Here is a 22,213-nt window from a genome sequence, read left to right as displayed (position 1 = left end):
ACTAACAATTAACCCCAATTACATAACTCACAACTATTAAACATATTAATTCTACAACTACTAATTAAATACGTAAACTATGATTTGGCCCATAACACAAAAGAACAGGGGAGAAGACACCAGCACATGCACAACAATGGGGTTGAGTCTCACTAAAACAAGAGAAGTCATCTCTATCAAATTAAAATAAAATCTAAAATCTTTCCATAATAATGCCATAAGCCCAATTATATCGCCCTAGCACAGAAATTGGAGGATCGCCCCCACACACGAGATGGTGGATCCCCAGAACTCGGGCCCCACCCCCGCGCGACCAACTCCGTCGAATAGGGGTTCCCTGTAAGCCACCTTGGTGAGGTGGGTCGCGAGAGAACCCCACTACCATTTGGAAGGAGATTTTGCCACTGCCTTTTCAATTTTTCTTTTTTTTAACCGGTGGCAAACATACTTGATGGCAAATGGATAGATGAAAACCGCGTCAATTACTTTTGGATTAACCCTTTACAAAATACGCGCATATATATATATATATATATATCAAAGTTAATCATGAAAGGGTAACCAAATATGTCATTACAATTAACAAAATAATGATCGATTGACTAAAACTCGGATAGAATGAGTGGTTTTGATAAAGGGAGCAAATGCAAGTGGGGATCATAACATGACAACCATAGAGAAAAAAGGCCAAAAAGTGAATGAACCTTCGTTGTGTGGTTATGCAAAGAAGAATGATAGATTATGAGAATTGACATGTATGGAGATTGGAGAAAACTTGCGGGGGAAGTTGAAGCCCACTTGGATATTTCCAAATACCCAATAGGAAACAATGACAAATCAAGTCAAACTTTACTCCTGCCTTTCAAATTATTATTTACCCTTTTGTTTGGACGCTTATAGATTGGACGATACCTCCATACCTATACACGTTCAGAAAATTGGTTCTCGTATCTTTCACATCGTGTCAACAAAGAGTAGTAGTAGTAGTAGTAACAAAATATCTTCGTCATCAACAATAGTCAATATTTTTCAAATTTATATAAAATTCTATTAAATTCGTCATCGGATCGGATGATCGTAAAGAGGCTTACCTTCTTTTATTTTAAGGATATATAACTATTGCTTTAATTACAAACGGTCAGCGATGAACAAGTTCTCCAGCTTTTTTCAAAGTCTAACATCATTAGCGACTTCTCTTAAAACTCCATACGAAAAAAGAAAGATAAAAAAAGTTGAAATGTCAAATTTTTCGACAAGTTCTGCAATTTCCTCATTTGATTTGATGATGTTGATGACGCCTCGCCATCCAAAATCTTCGCTGACGCATCTTGATTCGCCAAAGACTGAAACTATTATGATCATCAACTTTTTTACTTTAAATTTTGCAGAAACCACCTGTTATATAAACGACTCAAATTCTGATACTAATTTGTTGCGACAAAATATATTTAAAATTAAAAAAGAAAAGAAAAAAAGAAGAAGAAGAAGAAGAGCCAAATACAAATAAACCAGTATAATAAAACACCAAAATTTACTTGATTTGACTTTTTACGTAGTTGGTATAATTTCGTTTGTAGAGTAGAACAGAAAGCAAAACAGGAATGAATCTAGAACATTCCCCAGCTATATGTAGTACGAAGAACTGATTAGACACGGTTTGAGTGGGATCCACGTTATCGGAAGCACTACATAATGGGGCCAATCCAAACTCTCTCTCTCAGTCTGCCATGGGAGTAGCTTCCTAACTAAGCCAAAGACTCAGATCAATCTCCAGTCAACGCAGAAGTAAACGACATCTCATTCAGAACTCTCCCCAAAACACTAACCTCAGCTGATTCTAAACCAAAATGTTCCCGACAAACTAGGCATACGTTTCTTCTTCTTCTTCTTCTTCTTCTTCTTCTTGAGGTTCTCTGTTTCCTCCTGTATTTTCCAATTTTCTTGAGAGAAGTTGAAGTTAGTAAGAGATGACGAGCAGGACAGGATTGCCGGTGGGATACAGATTCCACCCAACCGATTTAGAACTCGTCAACCACTACCTGAGGCTCAAAATGCTCGGCAAGGACTCCCAGGTTAGCGACATCGCTGAAGTTGATCTCTGCAAGTGCGAGCCTTGGCAGTTACCCAGTACGTTTACTTTTGCTTCATCCATTCATATAGTGTCTATGTGTAAAATGGGCGTATGGTATTGTGAATTTGTGATGAACGCTCTTGTGCATGGTTGTGTAGATTTATCAGCGATCAAGTCAGATGACCAAGAATGGTTCTTCTTTTGTGTCAAGCACCCCAACAGTAACCGGACGAAAAGGGCGACGGAGTCCGGCTACTGGAAACCCACCGGTCAGGATCGGAAGATCAGGGTTAAAGGCACCGTGATTGCTACAAAGAAGACTCTGGTGTTCTATAAAGGTCGTGTTCCTAATTCGGTCAGGACCAATTGGGTTATCCACGAGTATCACTCAGCTGCCACTCTTCCTCACCAGGTTGGTATTCTTGTCGGGTTCGAAAACGAGATTTTTAGAAATGCAGAGTTATGCGTTTAGGCGTTTAGTAAAATCACAGTTTAACCTTTCAAATCACAATTTGCTTTTAAAATCTTGCATACGATTTGAAAATGCAGATTTTTCTGTATTTTTAAATTATAATTTTTTAAAAACGCACTCCCAAAACATTCATTATGCTGATGCACACGTTTCTTCTACCATCCATTTACCCTCCGTTCTTTCAAACTAGAGTGAGGCAATCTGATATGGCTTTTAGTAATCATGTCCTCGAATGGTGCTTTAAGTGACTGATTAATGATGCCTTAGAATCTTGCTTAGTTAAGACTTTCTTGTTAGCCAAGACAAATGTGGTACAACAAGACAAAATCATTATACTGGTGGGTTGCATGCTGTGGACATGTATGCAATTAGAAAAGTATAATGCTCTATTCATTGATAACAGAGTTCTCTTGTTGCAACTCCATGAGTTCTTGTAACCAGCATGGATGTCAAAAGTTATATTATTTGAATTCCATTAAAAGACGGTTGGAGAAGTTGTATATTCATATCAGGCACTTACTAATCACATTCTTGGAATTGGTTTTGGAATTGTGTGTTACCATATGGGCATAAACTTCAAGGCCTTCTTTGCTAAGATGTTCTCAAATTGCCTGGCAAACTTGCTTTGTTTCATCATTGTTGTTCACAAGAAGAATTGGTTTTCATCATTATTGATACTTGATGCCTGCTGATTCATCCTAAACAGTCGTTGATGTGATTAGAAAGATTTTAGGCTATATGCTTCTGATTCTGATGTTTTGAATTTTGTTTTGCCTTTTTTTTTTCCCCCCCATAAACTTCTATTATTTACTATGACAACGTAATTGTTGAATTGTTCTCCAATTTGTGCAGAGGCCCTTCGTCCTCTGTCGCTTAAAGAAAAAAACAGATGAGAAATCAACCTGTGCTGAAGGCGAGGCAAGCAGCTATACTGCTTCTGATTTTGAAATTCAGCTTCTAGATGATCCAACTCAAGAGGTAAGGAGCATACCTTGTGGACATTTCCAATATAAAATCCTTCATATGGACCATGAGAAGCATATTCGGAATTGAAACCTGCTTGTTTATGATTTTTAATTCAGGTATATATTCAACCAGAAGCAAACTTGTCACTCTTTGAGGCGAACTTTCAGCCACTGGATTATGACTTCTCTTACCCACTGCAATTTCCAGATTACAATTCTCAGGGGCTCTCTTCCTTGGGTACCACAGTTACCAATAGCCATAATGATGAACGCAATAGGATGCCATTTCAGTCTGACGCTGAAGTGGAAGATGAAGTGTTCGTGAATTCACTTTTTGTTGATCATGACGAATTCTCCTGTGAAGAAATTATTCACCACAACGGCTCCATGGCACCAGAGCCATTGGGAAAGGTGTACTATGCCGATGTTGGATTCAGCAGTGACACAGACACTGACGCAGCTCAAACACGGGTAAACATATATATATATATATATATATATATATATATATATATATATATATATATATATATATATATATATATATATATATATATATATATATATATATATATATTCTCCAATAGCTAGTGAACCACAATTCTAATCTATAGGAGAATATCACGAGCATCATTATAATAACATGCATCCTATGGATGCACATTATTACAATGCTTTATTATGATATTTGCCTATAGATTATTGAAAACTCTTCAGGTGAAATGAAAATTTTGAGGTCTGTAGACGTTTTGCACCAGTCAATCACCTCATTGTTTGCTGCATTTCTGTTACTGTAGGCTTTCAGAACTTTTACTTCTTTTTGGACTTTGTTCTTTTGGACAGTTGGAAAATTAACTTGTCCTTTCGTTTGTATATGTTGCAGTATCGATATGTTGTAGGTCCAGAAGAATACGGGCACAGAGAAGGAGGAAATGGTTTCCTTCATACTAATTCCTTGAGACTTGATGCTTCCCATCGCAACGTAGCTGCAGATACGTCTCATAAGATCTGTTCCATTACATTAGCCAGATCAGAATCTCCTCAAAAAGTAAGAACCTTCACACCTCAACGTCAACGAAGATCCCGCAACTTTGTAGCACAGAGAGCTGCTCAGGGAAGAAGCCAATCACAGAGGAACAGTTCTCGCAAAGCAGTATCGCAAGACAAGGTGAGATAATTTTGAGCTGCAGCATAGACAACATGAACAGAAGCCTGTCTCCACTAAGATGTTTTCAAATGGAAGCAAAATTTATTTTCTAGACATTTATATATGCCATGACATTTCAACTCAATAAATATGATTTCCTATTGCAGGCCAAAGATGCTTCAAGACACATTTCCATTGTCGATCCGACTCAGAAGGAAAAGTCCATTACAGACTCTGACAAAGCGCCGAAAATGGCTCCAGTCACCAATGCAAAGAAGAGTTTGAAGTCAACATCGGGTGGCTCAGTTGGCAGCAATCGAAAGGGTTATTTCACTTTCCAAGAGACATCTCTACCATGCCACGATTCTAGTCCACCCTCCGTGTATTTTGTCAAACTACTATTTGGCATAATTTTGTTCCTGGTCGTTATTCGGGAAGTGTTGTTATATGGGAACTGGTGATAAACTTCATCAAGAGTTTTTTGTGTTCATTTCACCTGAGAAATGCTACACTTACCAGGTATGCTTTCAACATTTCATCACAGGAAGGCAAAGTCCCTTAGCATGTGTTGTGTTGTGTTTGTGATGAGACGTCTATATATACCTGGTATATATAACTAGTGTTTCACTTTTCATTAGTCAGTTATATTGTAACTTAAGACTTGGGAATGCTGTGAACCTCAATCCTGAATGGAAAATTTTATGTATGGTTTTCTGATGTTCACTTGGTTTAAAATTGTTGTATGAATGATTCGTTTTGATTGGGACATTGGATGTTTGGGAGAGTTGTGTCTTGATAGTTTGGAACAAACAACTCACAGCTTCCATTTTTTACTCCTGTTCATGCTAATTTGGTTGCTTTGGGTTTAGAATCTTTGAGCATTACCATCCCATCCTCCAAATTTCTCCTCATTTCCACTTGTCCTTCTTGCAGCTCTGATTGAGAGGCTGCAATTCTCTTGGATTGGATTTGGATTTGGTTTTGAAATTTATTTCGATTTTTTGCAGTACTTCAGATTATGATTGTGGAATAAGGCTTCTAGTTTTGATCCATTTTTGTTAATTAAGATTGTTCTGCTTTGTTTAATCTTATGATTGGGCTATATGCACATAACATCTTAGTTCTTCCTTATGATAAGATTTATATTATGAATATGTATGTATTTTTAGTTTCTACCGTATGGTTTATAAGTCGTGTTGGTCTATGTTTGTGCCAGGAAAAATATTCCAGCCAAGGATCTTAATCTGTTGGTGGAAGCGATGGAGGCAAGCGGTAAATGAAGAACATGCTGTTAGATATTAGATTGTAAAGTTGAGGAGTTAGGATCTAGGAGAATATTATATGCTTGTACTTCCAAAACTTTTCTGCATTTATTTTCTAATCCATAACAAGAATATTTTTGATATTCTCTATTGTCATATTGATATTTTGTATGGGGAGCGTATATAGAACGCTTATTTAATTGTACGTGATGAGGAAAAGCTTGTTGTCTACTTTAATGCTTTTTTTTTTTTTTTTTGCATACTATATTGCAATTATGGAACGGCTAGGGATGAATGAATTTGTGTACATAGCCTAGTGTTGTGTGTAATATGGTTTTTACAGGAATGTAGAGTTGTGAAAGAGTATTTGTGGAAATAACCTAGCCTTTTCATTGGATTTTTTAATTTTGTTTCTAGCATTATATGTTATTAGGATATAAAGAAGTCTATATCTTTATGTTGTAATATTAGATTTTGAAGATGCACTATAGTTGTTGGACTTGTATTGTCATCTTATTTTGTGCAGGATGTGATTATCTAGCTGTTTTGTTTTGTATATGCACTCATTGTACAATCTAATAGATTGCAGAGTTTCTGTCCAATCTATTTAACTTTTTATACACGAGCAACACAACTTAATTCTTTGTGGTTTCCGATAAGATAATCGTTGGAACAATCGATGCTCATGCCAACATGACTCATTGTCTCTGGAAATCCTCAATAAAAAGTGTGTATGCAAGAGAGAGATGGAGAGGAGTCATTTTCAACTCTGACAGTCATTAAATTAAGACATGTATATAAGTTTACCACATATTCCAACCTAATGACTCAAAATATACAAAACTAAGAACATTGCAATATCCTATGCATAATTCAAGCAAGATTCGCTTTCGTCACTCTTCCAACGTACAGTATCAACTTCGAGCAAGAATATGACATGTAAGGACACCTTAAGCAATAGTAGTAATAGAATGTCAGCTTTGCAAATAAAACATAAAAACCTAAAACTGACATGAAGTAATAATTTTAAATGTGTTCTAGTGCTCTCATTTAATATATCTGAAATTGCATTAGCAATATACGGTTCATAAAATCAAAACAAAGATACCATGCTCGCAAAAATGATGCAACGAAATGATCAGCAAACCATAAGAGAACCGAAATATCAAGAAATTAAGAAATTTAACTTTCTTTTAGTACATCTAATAAAACAAACACAACTTCAAGCTCATGGAAAAATATACAAAGAAGAAGGGCAAATCCCTCCTATTACATCCAATAATGTGGAAATTCATCTAAATATCAAACATATTTCACTACAAAAGTCCAAACAAGCAAGTCAGTAAGTTTTAGGGTCATTACAGCGTCTTCCAAAGGCTTTAGTTGATCTGAACAAAGTCAAAATCTGTCTTTAATTTATAGGAAGGAAACAAAAAAACAAAAAAACAAAAAGGGCCCATAAACAAAACTCTAAAACTCTACCGAAAATACAATCGAAAGGACCCAAATAGCCAAAAATATGAATCTTGGACATTACATTCTTCGAGAGCCAATAAAACAAAAACCTCCCTTCAACTGAACTGATAGCTTAAGATTTTCATATTAAGAAGTTTCATAAAACATAAACCAAAGAATGAAAAGTTCAATTGTATCCTACCAAAATTTTCCCATCAACCAAACAGAGCATTAGTTATGTCCCCTAAAACCCACAAATTATTAATTTTTTCACATTTTATCAGCAACCAAACAAACATGGCAACTACTCAGAACCCACTTAATAACCAAATCAATTCACTAAATCCAAAACTACAAACCCCATTAACCAAGAAACAAGCTTCAAGAACAAGATCTCAAGTTCAAGCAAAGCTACAAACCCCTACATCACGATCACTAAGAATTCACTTTCCAAGAAGGGTTAAATACAATTCACCCTCCCAAAGTTGTCGGCCGTTTTCAATTTGACTACCTAAGTTTAAAAATTTGCAATGTGCCCCCCCAAAGTTTCAAAAAATTTCAATTCAAGCATTTCATTTGGTTTGATTGTCAAACCAAATGGAATTTGGACCACTCCAAACGACATCGTTTTGTCCTTTGGGGACACCCAATAGGAAGCTGACGTGTGTCCATTAAAAATAAAAAATTATAAAATCTAATAAAACAAAAATATTTGTTTTGTTTTATTTTATTTTATTTTTTTTAAAAAAAGGAAAGAAAATACTAAGGTATTTTTAAAAGAATTAAAATACTACACCTGGGGTGGCCATGCGCCACCCCCGGCAACCTCTGGGGGTAGCCGCGGCCTCCCCCGGCGCCTGGGGGTGGCTACGCACCACCCCCAGCCGCCACTTGGGGTGGCACGCAGCCACTCCCATTGGCTGGGGATGGCCAAACCATCCCTAAAGGGGTGGCTGCAGGCAGCCCTAAAGTGTGTTTTTTTTTTTTTTCCTTAAAAAAAAAAACAAATATTTTTAAAAATTTGTAATTTACCCCTACAAAGTTTTTAAAATTTTCAATTCACCCCCTAAAGGGCAAACTGACGTCGTTTTGGAGTGAGGGTAAAATGGACAATGTTGCCTAAAAAAAAGTCACGTGACACGCACGTGGTCAAAATTCCGTCTGGTTTGACGGTCAAACCAGACGGAATGCCTAATTGAAATTTTTTGAAACTTTGGGGGGGGGGGGGGGGGGGTGCATTGCAAATTTTTAAACTTTGATAGCCAAATTGAAAATAGCTGACAACTTCAGCCGGGGGAGAGGGGGGGGGGGGGTGTTGAATTGTATTTAACCCTTCCAAGAACAAAATCACTAGTCCAAAAATTTAGTACATGGTAACCAACAATATAATGCCTCTCTTCAGAAGCAACATATGGTATTTATTGGACTAAAATTCTAAAATGATAATCCAGAGGCTAACCTAGCAAGACCCATTTATTTCTTTATTTTTTTATTTTTTTATGAAGTGCACAACCCATTTGTTAAAACTCTCTTAATTAACACATAGTTCATGTAATGATTAGAGGTTGAATCATTTGACCGATATATGCAAAGAAACCATATATACATCCATTAGTTGATCTAAATAAAGTGAAAATCCGTCTTTAATTTATAGGAAGGAAAAAGAAAAAAAGAAAAAAAAAAAAGGACCCATAAACAAAACTCCAAAACTTTACTCAAAATACAATCAAAAGGACCCAAATAGCCAAAAATCTGAAACACCACAGAACATTGTAAGGAGGATACTTGAAATTAGGGGGAAATCTAGGGCAAGTACCAGATCTAAGGTCGCTGGAGGTTGGTTCGGCGTGATCATTGGTGGTCAGAGGTTAGGTCAATGTGGTCTTCGATGGGCGGCGTTGGGAGGGTGAGAAGGAAGTTGGAGATGGAGGGATAAATTTTTGGGTGAAAACCAGACTGGCGGTGGTGGGAGCTCCTGGGCAGCAAAGTGAGGTCAGCAAAGTGAGGTCAGCAAAGAAGAGCGATGGGTGGCGAACTGCAGTGGTGGGGTGAGTTTTGAGGGGATTTTGAAATTTTGGGGATGAGTTTTCTAAAAATAGGGGGGGGGGGGGGGGGGGGCAGATGCGTTTTCAGACTTTTCCATAGATATTTTTCGGTTTTTTTTTTAATCAAATAATAAAAAAAGAATATATAATGTGCCATGTTAGACGAGAACCCTCGTCCTACGTATAGACGAGCTCATCACAAGGTAAGGCCTCTTCTTGCCTGACTCAATTTGTTTCAAATACCAAGTGAGAAAGACATGACACTACCAAGGCATGCCTGACCCCTGGAAGTTGTACGCCCAAGACATCCTTCTCGGGAGGTTGCTAACCAAGGAAAGCTCACCACTTGGAAAGTTTTATAAACACTGCTCCACTAATAGGTTGTCCGAGCAATCAAACCAAAGGACTTGAGGAGTTGCTCAAAAGACAAAAAATACATCTTATTAAAAGCTACTAATAGAATTGTTCTTAGCAAACGGCAAAAAAATCCCCAATATAGATGAAGAAAAAACAAGTTACAACTGAGGGGAATTGCCTTGAAGTTCTTTAGCATCGGGAAAAGTAGGATCCTCATCGTCTTCAACGTCAGGAACAAAGTCTTCGGGGTGATATTGCAAGATGTCGAGCTTTAGATAGTCTTGCCAAATTCCTCTCTTGAGGGTGTTGAATCTGCCCACAAAGCTCGTAGCGAGCTCAGCATTCCTGATTGCCTCAACTCTCTGGAGTCGATCATCCATGGTTGACAGTTTGGCCTTCTTAGCCTCCAAGTCATTCTGAGCTATCTCTCAGTCACCCTCGCAAGTCTCTAATAATTATTCACTCTCTGTTGCAGGCGTCCATTGCTCGAAGCTGACTGTGTGATCAATTGTATAATCAATTTTTTTTTTTAGAATGGTGATTATTGGTTAACCATTGAAAGAAATTGGTAAAATCTCACAGAATCAACAGCTCAAGAGTATTAACATATGTGCACACAATTGTAGAGGCACTGGCCTAACCCAAATAACACACACTTGGTTGTTCAGTTAGAGATCATAAATGGATAACATATACGGTTAGAAATCATTAGTTACGAAGTAGAGGTGGGTCGTATAACTCCTCTCACTCTTCACAGGCCACTCACTTATCAAATGGCCTAATCTAAAATGCCAAAGATCTACAGAAACATTCTTAAGAGATGCAAAAAAAGAAGGAAGAGAAGCAAACTTGGTTGCCACATTTGAACTTGAAGATGCTCTTGGATTACGCACCAAGTAATACAAGTCATCTTGTAGTTCACCCAATTCAATCGTCATCCAGTTGTTTAAACTCTGAATGAAGCAGAAATTAGCAAATAAAATGAAATAACAATGAATGGATTTTATGAGTTTTCTGGCAAATAACAAATTGAAAGAAAAAGATAGGACACACAAAACATTTGTGAGAAGAAGATTGGCTGGAATTTGGACTGTTCCAATATAAGTAACAACATCCAATTTCCCATTCGGAAGTTTAACATTGGTGGATATTTTTGCAGTGATTGAAGTAAAGAGAGAAATGGAACAAATCATATGGTCGGTAGCTCCTGTATCAATTATCCATTTGGAATGATTACTTGAAACAGGAGGCACCAAATGACAAGAAAAAAATACTGAAAATTTGGAATCAAAACTTAAAGAGTTAAGATTGATTAAAGAGGATTTAGGTATACTTGTCATGTTTGAGAACAGCTAATCACGACTATCAGGGTTAATACCTACTTGATGAGCTGAATGAGAATGAGCATTCTCAATTGCTTGAGATTTGAGCATAGCAAGAATTTGCTGGCACTGCTCGGGAGTAAACTGAGGAGTAGCTTGAGGAGTGATTTGAGAATAAAATTGGGGAGCAACTAGAGGAGTGACATTCGTGGATGAACTGTCATCATGTGTTTGAACTTGATGAGCAGATGATTCACCATATGTTCTGCTCTTAGTGAATTTAAATCTAGGGGAAAACCATGAATTCTGTAGCACTTTTCAATGGTATGTCCAACAATACCACAATGGCTACAAGTGGGACGATCCTTTTTGGGAAATTGCTTGAGATTGTTCTTAAAATTTTGATCAGTGTATGCTGAGGCAGAAGACCTAGACACTAAGACATAACTATTTTGAAAAACATTCTAATTAGCCGAAGCAAACTTAAATCATTCTTTTCCTATCTTCTTGAATGATTAAGGAGAAGACCTTGTTCATTGATAAAAGGGGATCATTCAATAAAAGCTGACCACTAATGTGAGAATACTAGTAATTCAAACCCATCAAAAACTACAAAATATAATCCCTCTCCCGATTTTCTATAATCATTTTGATAATTTCACAAGTACACTTACAACACAAGTACATACTGGAATTGACTCAAAATTGATCAACTTATCCTAAAGTGCTTTGAGAGAGGTGTAATAAGCATTGACAGAGTTATTTCCTTAATTCAAATCAGAAATGGCTTTCTTCAATTCAAAGATACAAGCACCATTACCTTGTGAGAAACGCTCTTTTAGGTCTTTCCACATGAACTCAGCGTTGGTGATGTAGAAAATGCTATTGGTAATCTCTTTTGTCACGAAATTCATGATCCAAGAAAGGACCATGTTATTGCATCGCATCCAATTTCTGAAAATTGGATCATCAAATGAAGGCTAAGGCAGAGAACCATCAATGAATGTTATTGATAAGTCTTGAATTATTCGATTCAAGATCCCTTAATTTGTATTTGTTATACCTAGTTTGTGTTGTATATATAACGTTTTGTTGTAGTTTTGTGTTATGCCTTATTTTCATGTCTTAGTTGAAATCTAATTCAAAACACTTAAATTAGACCTGAAAATACATCAAGGGCAATTTGGCCATTTTCAGAGTTCGAGATTGATCCTGAAAAGATGAAGAATCGTCTAAGGCATTTCAATCGATCGATTATTTGTACAGCCAATAATTCGATCGATCTAATTTCAGTCGACCCAACTTCGATCGATCCAGATGCGATCAATCGATTCTTAGAACACCATAAAAGCGATCGATCGACATATTTTCGATCGATCGACTTCGCATCTTCCAAAAGGTCAAAATATTTCCAAATATTTGTGCGATCCAAATAGTTGAGTTCTATGGACAGAAATGGACGGCGACCAGCTCTGTTTGTGTGGCCCAAATTGGTTCTTGATGGTTTCTTTTGTAAATCCAAATTCCTATATATATGGAATTAGGATTTAGGTTAGTTTATGCATCTTTTGGGGGTTTCAGATTTGCTCAGGTGTATCAACTTAATTTCTTGTAATTTTAGTTTCTTTTGATGCAACTCTCTGGACCGAAATCCAGAGAGCTTAATTCATTTGTTGTTCTTCCTTTAAATTTCATGTTATAGCTTAGTTTTATATTTTCTTTTCTTATCTTTCTTGTAATCCGAATTTCTTAAGTTTTAATCTACTGTTTTAGTTCATTTTCTTCTAGTTCCTTTACTGTTTTCATTAATTTTCATGTTTAAATTAGATTCAATTATGTCTAGCTAAATTAGTTCTTAAGGTTTGATCAAAATCCTCTCCAAAAACCATTAAATGTTCTTGAAGTTCTTAGGATTTTATAGATGTGTTTTGATGATTGTGAAGGGTTAGAGGATTACAAAACCCATGCTAAAAGGTTTTGTCTTCAAGATTCCAATCTACTTATTCATGAAAAAGAGTTAAAACTTGTCTATGAGTTTTCTTAGATTTCTTGAATAAAATTAACGTTCTTGAAAGAGAACGATGTCTTTTGCAATGGTTCCAATTTGACATGATGTGTGTTTACTTGTTAGGGTCACCTTATAGGGTATGCTAGGGAGCACCGGTCGTATCACACCTTTGGTAGTTTAAACCGTTTTTCAATTATAGTGTAACTTTTACGTGATTTGATCGGTGTGAACTTAGATATCTTATCATTGTGGCCTAATTAGGGTTTTCACGTATTGTGTATGCTTATTAGGATGTGTTATAGAGTAGTAAGCTAGGGAGCATTAATCACTACACACATTTGGTAGAGTAAACGTTTTTTCAATTATAGTTTAAATCTTTACGTGGAGTTGTTTGATGTGAAACTAGGTGCTTTATAACTACATCCTAATGAAAGTAATTTCATGTCGAGGTCGTCATATTGGTAGACGTTAAACATTTCATTGGTTGAGGATTGGATGAGATCAATACCATAAGTTTCCTTTAAGTTTGTTTTAAGTTTCCGCTTTTCTTACTTTACTTGTTGTAGCTTCAATTCTACAACTTTTACCTTTCTTTTATTTTCTTTTCCAAAGTCAAGTTAAATACGCTCTTTAGATATTCTATTACACAAAACAACCTTAAATCTCTGTGGTTCGATAACTCTTACTATAGTACAATTGATTCGTATTATTGCGAGTGATAAAACATATAAATTTAAAATCCACGCAGCCGGTTTGTGGCTACCAGCTATCTTGTTCTTCGCAGTGAGTGCCATGATCATAGATTGGCTGCAAGCACTATAATTGTCTCAATTCAAGGGTTGAACCACCATATGCGAACCAAGATTATCACCATGGTGGAGATACAAAGGAATTGACGAGATATCATCAAAGACAATAGCGGAATTGAAAGAAGAAGAGGACATAGCCGAAATGAAAGACTCCATGAAAAATCGTGAATGAAGCTTAAAGAAGCTCTGATACCATGTCAAATGTGAAAGCTTGTGAAATAAGATATTGAGAAAATAGAGAAACAGAGAATGGAGAGAAATCAAATTGCTCTTTGTATTAAATAATCTTGAATGAATAATACAAGGAAAGGTTTCTGCATATATATAGAAAAGAGTCGGATAAAATATCTAAATACTTGATAATAGCTTAAAAGTGCATATTTTCTCTATTAAAATAAGCATTATCATACTACGTTTAATCATAATTCTTGCATTTTATATTTAATTGGAGAATATTGTTTATTTATTAAAGCTGAACTTAAATTGGTATTAATGCAATGAATTGTTATTTTGTAGAAGACTAAAAGAAGAAAGACGCATGGAGGACCAAGGAAATAAAAAATAAATTCGTGGGGTCCACGTAGAAGGAAACAAAACATGGAAAATAAGAAAAACATTTCTTTCTATAACAAAGCAATTGATTTTCTTTCCTTACTTAGCAGATTTATGGGGACCTAACTCACACATATTTTCTACCATGAAAGGATCAGCACCTAATTAGCTTTTTCTATGCATAACTCACCAACACATGTATGGAGACATGAAAAAGTCATGCGCTACATTAATTGTTAAGATACGTGATTTGTTTTCCATGAAGAGCCAAACTTGCAATAATTCTTAAACAAGGAAATAATCAAGAAAGCATGTGTATGGCATCGAAAGACCTAGCAAATTAGTCTATACATATCATGCTTTACTTGTGCTAAAAAGGAGCCCGAGGTGGGGAGAAGCCAGAGACGAGAAGGAAGAGAGAAGGGGGCAGTTATGGAGGCCTTCTAACCGGTTTTGTTGTTTGTCATTTATGTTTTTTATAAGCATTAGTGGCTAAACCTCTAGCTAAGGCTAGGGGTGAAGCCTAATATTTTTATTATGCATTCTTGAGACTATGTTATTTGTTCTTCATAGATTAATGATTAAATTTGGGGATGATTTTTATTTGAGAGTAATTTAATGAAACAACTTTATTTTGATTCATTATGATTTTTGTTTATATCAAATGCTTACTTTGTTTGATTTGTTATGATTCGAAAATATATTGAATGCTTAATTTATTGTGTCATGTTTATGAAATCAAATTCTCAATCAACCCATGTTTGATCTATTTTATATTATGTCTCAAGAATATGTAATAAATTGCTACGTGGATCCCTGAAGTCTTAGTGTTTTCTTTTAATTTTTCTTTTTATTAATTTAGTTTAGTTAATTTTATTTTATCATCTATCCATTGCTCCACTTTTTAGTTGAAAAATCCATTCAATTTACTTTTTTGCACAATAATAGGAATTTTACTTAGTATCCACCATTCCCAGTGGATTGACCTCTTACTTACCGAAAATTTATTACTTGCAAAAACCTACACTTGGGTTTGTACCCTTTGTGGTCCAACAATACTAACTATTACATCACCATTACATCAACAAACTATTACATCATCCTCTAATAGACCCACATGTTTAATACAATAACTGATATCTAACTGCTAACATAAGTCTCACCCAAACAAGAGAAGTAAAACCACGTCAATTACTGTTGGATTTAACCTTTTACAAAAATACGTGTGTCTATATAAATATATATTAACTCAATGTTATCCTAAAGGGTAACCAAATATGCATGTCATTACAATTTACAAATACTGATCGATTGACTAAAACTCGGATAGAATGAGTTGTTTTGATAAAGGGAACAAATGCAAGTGGGGATCATTATAAAGGTAAGAGAGAAAATTGATTGAATGGCTTGTATTTTCATTCACAGATTACTCAATTTATACAGATGATTACATAGTACAAAAATGAAAATAAATACAATGAAATATAGAATTTATTTGGATTGATTTTGAGTGATAATATGCTAGCCGTTGCTTTCCCTTGTGGGAGATGTAGCTGTTGCTTGATTTTGGTTTCCTGATTTTGCGCTAGACATTTGTGGCTTGCCTTGTATAGTTAGGGTTTCCATGGTGTCTTCCGTAGATGTTCCAATACGTCCCCTCAAGCGAAACGTAAGGGAGACAACGTTGAGCTTGGTGCACATAAGAGAGAAGTATGGCGAGGAAGTGGGTTTGGTAAGGACATCAGTGAGATTGTCTTTGCTGGAGATGAAACGGACAACTAAGGTTTTGGAGGCAACTTTGTCACGAACAAAGTGAAAATCAATTTCAATATGTTTAGTCCGAGCATGGAAGGCGGGATTTGCAGAGAGATAGGTGGCCCCAATGTTGACACACCATAAGCTGGGGGGTGAGTGAAGGAAAAGGCCAAAAGGTCGCGGAGCAAGGATTGGAGCCAAATGAGTTCAGTGGCAGTGGTGGCAAGGATGCGGTATTCAGATTCAGTACTAGAACGAGCGATGGTTCTTTGTTTGCGGGAGGACCAAGAGATGAGATTAGGGCCTAGAAAAACACAGAAACCCCCAGTAATGAGTACCAGAAGAGGAAGAAGCCAATCCAGAGGAGGACCCCCTCCTCGAGTACTATTCAGAAGAAGATATGTACGTCTACGTAACACAGGATATGGTCGACATTATAGGCGGACCTGAGTACGACTTTGATATATCAGGTACCTTTCATAGCTACTGTCGTAGTCGATTACCAAATTTCGAGGACGAAATTCTTATAAGGAGGGGAGATTGTAATAACCCCGACTCCTTTTCGAGGGTAAAATAGTCTCTTATTACCTATGAGAATGGATAACTAGACGGGAATAATAAACGCTTGATTTTTACGTATGAAAATTTATTTTATTCCTTGTTGTTAAATAACCGTTTCTATATTTTATTAAAACAACTGCTGTTAAATTTAATAAATTTATATCAATTTAAGTTCCACTTTTATATTTTATATTTATATTAAAATATGAGGACCAGATTTTATATTAAAAATATTAGATATCTGATTTATTATTATTAAAATACCTGTTTTAGTATATAAAACCCTAGCAACCAAAGATTGAAATCCTACTCCTATAAATAAATCTTTTAGCCGTCACTCTCTCCTCTCATCACAAAAAAAAAAAAAAAAAATAGTTTTCAAGCCTTCTATCCCTCGCGTTGTACGTACAAGAATTTTTAGTTTCCTTCGCTTCTATTTGCAGGTACTTTTTCATTTTTCTTTGTTTTTCTTGTCTTCTGTTTTATTGATTAGTCGTAGCCTTTGTATGAATTTGGTTCCCTTCTTTTCTTTTCTTCTTAACCGACGTCACAAACATGCCCGGCTTATTGTGTTTTCTTTTCTTTTTCTTTCACTGCTGAATTTCCGTGGCACACGTGACTGATCCGCACTGTTCCTTTTCTTTCCGCAATACTTCTTTTCTTGTCCTTGAGCCATTCTTTACAGCAAGTTATATATATATATATTTGTTTTCTTCTTTTCTCTCTTATAGCCGTAAAGATAGGAGGAATAGTCTTCATTGATTTTTTATTTTTTTTCTCCTTGGTTCTATCGGACAGCATGGTCTTCTCATTCTTCACTTTTATTTATTTTATTTTTTTTCAAACAACATACAGGTCTCCTACTTGTATAATTTTTTTTCCTTGTCCAAGATTTTATGCTCCTTTCATGTTCTTCTCTTTTGGACATATATATTTGATAATTTCTATTAATTAATTAATTTATTTTGTTCTCTTAAATCTTTTCCACAAAGAAGCAAAACTGTTTTAGTTCAATTGTTTCAAACCTTCTTGTAAATTTCTTAAAAAGAAATCATGGATCATTTTTATAAACCATTTTTATTAAGGGTATAGTTCGTAATATCGGAATTTATTAAACTTTATTATTATAAAAGAAAATATTTCTGGTGACAAATACCTTTATTAAGTCGTATTTCTAATACCAATAAAATAAAACGTGTTGTTACCTATTTGATTATTTAAATATTATTCGAGTAATTAATGTCTTTAAACATATCTAGGGAATCCATTCTCAATAGGCTAGCAAGACGAACTGTAATAGTGTCTGGGTATTTTCTAGTGATGAGTATGTAGTATTAATTTGTTGGAACCTGTACTCAGGTGACTAGTTAGCTGTCAAGGAATTTGCCTTAGTTGCATTCGAAGAGGTAAGGGATCCTCTACCCCTTTTCAAATTGTTTTATGCCATATTACTTTATCTTCTTTTTTTTTAAAACATATTTGCAATTAATTGTTTCTGTTCTATATTTCAAATTATATTGATGCATGAAGGACTGTTTTAAAAATAGTTTTGAGATAAAAATTGTCGGTATAAATGTTAATCTTGAAATCACTGTTTTAAAAGAAGCTTTGGTTATAAAAGATTTTCTAATTATTCGTAAATTGTGTAGTTGATTCCCGAGACGAGAAGTTACAGCTTTTTGAAATTAATGAGAAAAAGAGAGTAAAAACCCTCACACACGTTGCCTCAAGAGTTATCAAAGGAATAAGAATAATTTGTGAGAATGAAATTTTTATAAATGAGGCACATTTGTGGAGGAGACTATTATTTTGGCCCCAGATATATTCACAGAGATTTGCATAGTTTAAGCTCGGTACCGTTGCTTGGATGGAAGCGCAACCGCTCAAGGAGTTAGAGAAAGCGGATCCATCCCTATGTCATGCTAAGTGCACTTCAATTAATTAGCTGACGGGGCAGGGCCTGTGGCCACAGTTTACCTGCTTGAGGTCGCAGTAGACCGCGCAACCCTAGTACACAAGGCGTAATAGTGTACACTGGCCCTATATATGAGAAGTCTTAATTATTAATGGGTATTTTATGTGTTAAGTAAAATGCCGAATTTTGATTTGTGTTCTAGAAATTTAGATTTCAAGTGTATTTTAATAATTATTTTAAAGAAAATGAAGTTAACTCAACTGTTTTATGGTTGAGGGTTACCTTACTGAGCATTTTTCCCTCACCCCTTATTTTGTTTTGTTTTCAGGTTATGAGCTGAGAGACCGAGGCGGCCGGGATAGGATCTAGGCTAGCATTAGGACATTGCATCTCAGTTACCTTAATAAGTGCACTTGCACAACAAATTTAGTTTTTCTTTAGATTTTCAATTTTTGAATCAAACATAATTGTTCATTTCGAAATAACTGTTTCCGCATTTATTAAAGCTCTGAGTTTTAGAAACTTTATTATTTTTGTTATTAAATTCAGCATATTAGCTAGGTTGTTGGCAGACCTTACGAATCTTTGCAGTTTGGTGTATGAAAATGGACGAACCTAACTCTTAGCGGTTTGGGGGCGTTACAGTTTACGCCCCAAACCCACTAAGGGTTAGGTTCGTCCATTTCATTTAGAAACTCCAAAGATTCATAAGGTTTGCCAAATAACTTAACTAATATGCTGAATCAAATAAATTACTAAAATAAATAAATAACAATTTTAAAACTCAAAGCTTCAATAAATACGAAAACGGTGATTTCGAAAAGTAATTATGAAAGATTCAATGACTGAGAATTTAAAGAAAAACTAAATTTGTTGTGCAAGTGCACTTATTAAAGTACTGAGATGAAATGTCCTAATGCTAGCCTAGATCCCATCCCGGCCTCCTAGGTCTCTCTGTTCATAACCTAAAAACAAAACAAAATAAGGGGTGAGCGAAAAATGCTCAGTAAGGTAACCATCAACTATAAAACTAATATAAAATATAAATTCTGCATTTTTCGTAAAGCATAAAATTATTGGTTGGTAAATAAATTTCTCTTATTTAGGGCCCATGTACACTATTACGCCCTGTGTACTAGGGTTGCGCGATCTATTACGACCTCAGGCAGGTAAACTGTGGCCACAGGCCCTGCCCCGTCAGCTAATTAATTGAAGTGCACTTAGCATGACATAGGGACGGAATCCGCCTTCTCTAAGTCCTTCAGCGGTTGCGCTTCCATCCAAGCAATGGTACCGAGCTTAAACTCTGTAAATCTCTGTGAATATCTTTGGGGCCAAAATAATAGTCTCCTCCACACACGTGCCTCATTTATAAAAATCTTTATCTTTCTCATAATTTATTCATATTCTTTTCACTATGCTTGATAACTCTTAAGGCAACGTGTGGGAGGGTTTTTACTCTCATTTTCTCATTTATTTCAAAAATAGCAATTTCCCGTCTCGAGAACCAACTAAACAATTTACTGATAATTAGAAAATCATTTATAACCAAAGCTTCTCTTAAAACTGTTGATTTCAAGAATAACATTTATACCGACAACTTTCATGTCAAAGCTATTTTAAAAACAGTCTTTTATACATCAATATAATTTGAAATACAGAACGATAACAATTAATTGCAAATATGCTAATATCAATGGACAAAATAATGACATAAAATAATTTTAGAAGGGGTGGAGGATCCCTTACCTCTCCGAATGCAACTAAAGCAATTTCCTTGACAGCTAGCTAGTCACCTGAATACAGGTTCCAACAAATTAATACTACATACTCGCCACTAGAATATATCCAGACACAACTACGGTTTGTCTTGCTAGCCTATTGAGAATGGATTCCCGAAGTGTATCTTTACGACATTAACCGAATAATATTTGAATTATTAATTAAGCAATAACACATTTTCTTTTGTTGATATTAAAAATACGACTCAAGAAACGCAATTGTCATAGAAACCCTTTTCTTTTACAGTCATAGAATTTACTAAATTCCTTAATCACAAATTATACCTCTAATAGAAATAATTCATAAAAATGATCCGTGATTTTCAAGCAATTTACAAGAACTTTTAAAACCCTTTAATTAAAATTCTTTTTCTTATAACTTTGTGGAATAGGTGCGAATTAATTAAAATCATTAGGAAGATAGAAACATGGCATCAGAAGACTTATTGTGAATAGAATGGGAGGATTCAGAAGGTCCAAGCGTAAGGTAACAAGAGGGGAAAACCAATGAATACTGGGCTAAAATAATTTCTCCTGTAACTACAGACTTGTTCAACACAGAAAATAAAATAAAATAAATAAATGCAAGACTACGGTCCTCATGTTCCATAAAAAAGAAATGAGTATAAATAACCAACGGACAAAGTACATGTTCAGGTATGGAACAAGGAAAAACACAATTATTTTATGTTCCCGCAAAATAGAAGGAAGGGAAAGAATCAAAATAAATGAGAAATACTACTCAAGCTAGGCTACGGAAATCATACAACAAACAGGGAATCAAAATAAAATAAACATAAAAGTAAAAGTAAAAGGGTGAAAAGGACAAGTCATAATGGCTTGTATTTGAGAGAAGGGGGAGAAAATAAAATTTAAGGAAAGGGAAGAGTGTATCAGAGAGAAGGAGGAGTAAAGTAAAATAGACAATGAAAGTCAAGCTTGTGGTCCTACCCATTTGATGAAAGAGAGAAAAAGGACAGCAGCCAAGGGGTCACGTCCATACATTGAAGGAGTAAACGAAGGAAATCCAAACAAACAGACGAACATGTACTCAATTTTTAATAGATAGAAGAGAACAAAATAAAAGAAACAAAGCGACAGGCTTGCTGTGATACGCCAACAATAGAAAAGAAAAGAAAAGAGATTAGAATATACCTGCAATGTTTTTGAGGGAGACAAAGGTTGTAAAAATTTCTTGTGAGAGATAGAGAGACGCTTGAGAATTTTATGAGGCAATAAGAGAGGCTGACGGCTAAGGGGAATATTTATAAGGCTAGGGTTTTGACAGTTAGGGTTTAGATGCAATGAGGAGGTATTTTAATATACTTAAAATAAAATAATAACAATGGGTAAAATTTCATAAATGCCCAAAACATCTTTTTAAAACAATTAATATATCTTTATAGATTTGGAAAAAGAAATATTAAATTGAAAAACTATATTAAAATTTTATAAGTGCAGCTTCTAGAAATTATTGGAAAAGAAAACAACTTGAGGGGGAGTGTTGAAAAATGAAAGATTTTCTTCCTGATTTATCTCTTTAATTTGAGTGTTGAAGATTTGTTGAAAATGTAGAAGATTTTATGAAGATTTGCCAAACTAAATAAGGCTGATTTATAAGTTTAGGGTTTTCTCACTTGGAGACCACTAGGGTTTTTGGCAATTAGACTTTTACATGTAAGACAAAAATTTAGGTATTAAAATATTACTATAAATTGTTGTGTAAAAGAGGTATT

The 22,213-nt window shown here is 35.2% G+C and overlaps 1 protein-coding gene across 2 annotated transcripts; it reads left to right on the top strand.

The window, feature by feature from the left end:
• The first annotated feature begins 1,659 nt into the window (after positions 1-1,659).
• Positions 1,660-6,060, top strand: LOC133864298 (protein NTM1-like 9). 2 transcript variants are annotated; one of them, XR_009899481.1, is made up of 7 exons: positions 1,661-2,127; positions 2,230-2,483; positions 3,396-3,521; positions 3,626-3,979; positions 4,392-4,676; positions 4,823-5,174; positions 5,872-6,060. XR_009899481.1 is itself a non-coding variant. In XM_062300581.1 (6 exons), the coding sequence occupies exons 1-6, from the start codon at positions 1,968-1,970 to the stop codon at positions 5,114-5,116; spliced, it is 1,473 nt and encodes a 490-aa protein (XP_062156565.1). In that variant the 5' UTR covers positions 1,660-1,967; the 3' UTR covers positions 5,117-5,175. The 2 variants fall into 2 exon arrangements, 1 of the variants encoding a protein (XP_062156565.1); XM_062300581.1 differs by lacking the exon at positions 5,872-6,060 and having other exon boundaries at positions 1,660-2,127; positions 4,823-5,175.
• Positions 6,061-22,213: the final 16,153 nt, after the last annotated feature.

The sequence above is a fragment of the Alnus glutinosa genome, chromosome 3, assembly GCF_958979055.1.
Source record: "Alnus glutinosa chromosome 3, dhAlnGlut1.1, whole genome shotgun sequence".
NCBI classification, from domain to species: domain Eukaryota; kingdom Viridiplantae; phylum Streptophyta; class Magnoliopsida; order Fagales; family Betulaceae; genus Alnus; species Alnus glutinosa.
Note: the sequence above shows the minus strand (reverse complement) of the source record. Positions and strands in the feature narration are given on the sequence as shown.

Coding starts and splice junctions, on each gene's coding strand:
- LOC133864298 (XM_062300581.1), top strand. CDS start 1,968: ATGACGAGCAGGACAGGATTGCCGGTGGGATACAGATTCCACCCAACC. Junction 2,128..2,229: donor CGAGCCTTGGCAGTTACCCA/GTACGTTTACTT, acceptor ATGGTTGTGTAG/ATTTATCAGCGATCAAGTCA. Junction 4,677..4,822: donor AAGCAGTATCGCAAGACAAG/GTGAGATAATTT, acceptor TTCCTATTGCAG/GCCAAAGATGCTTCAAGACA.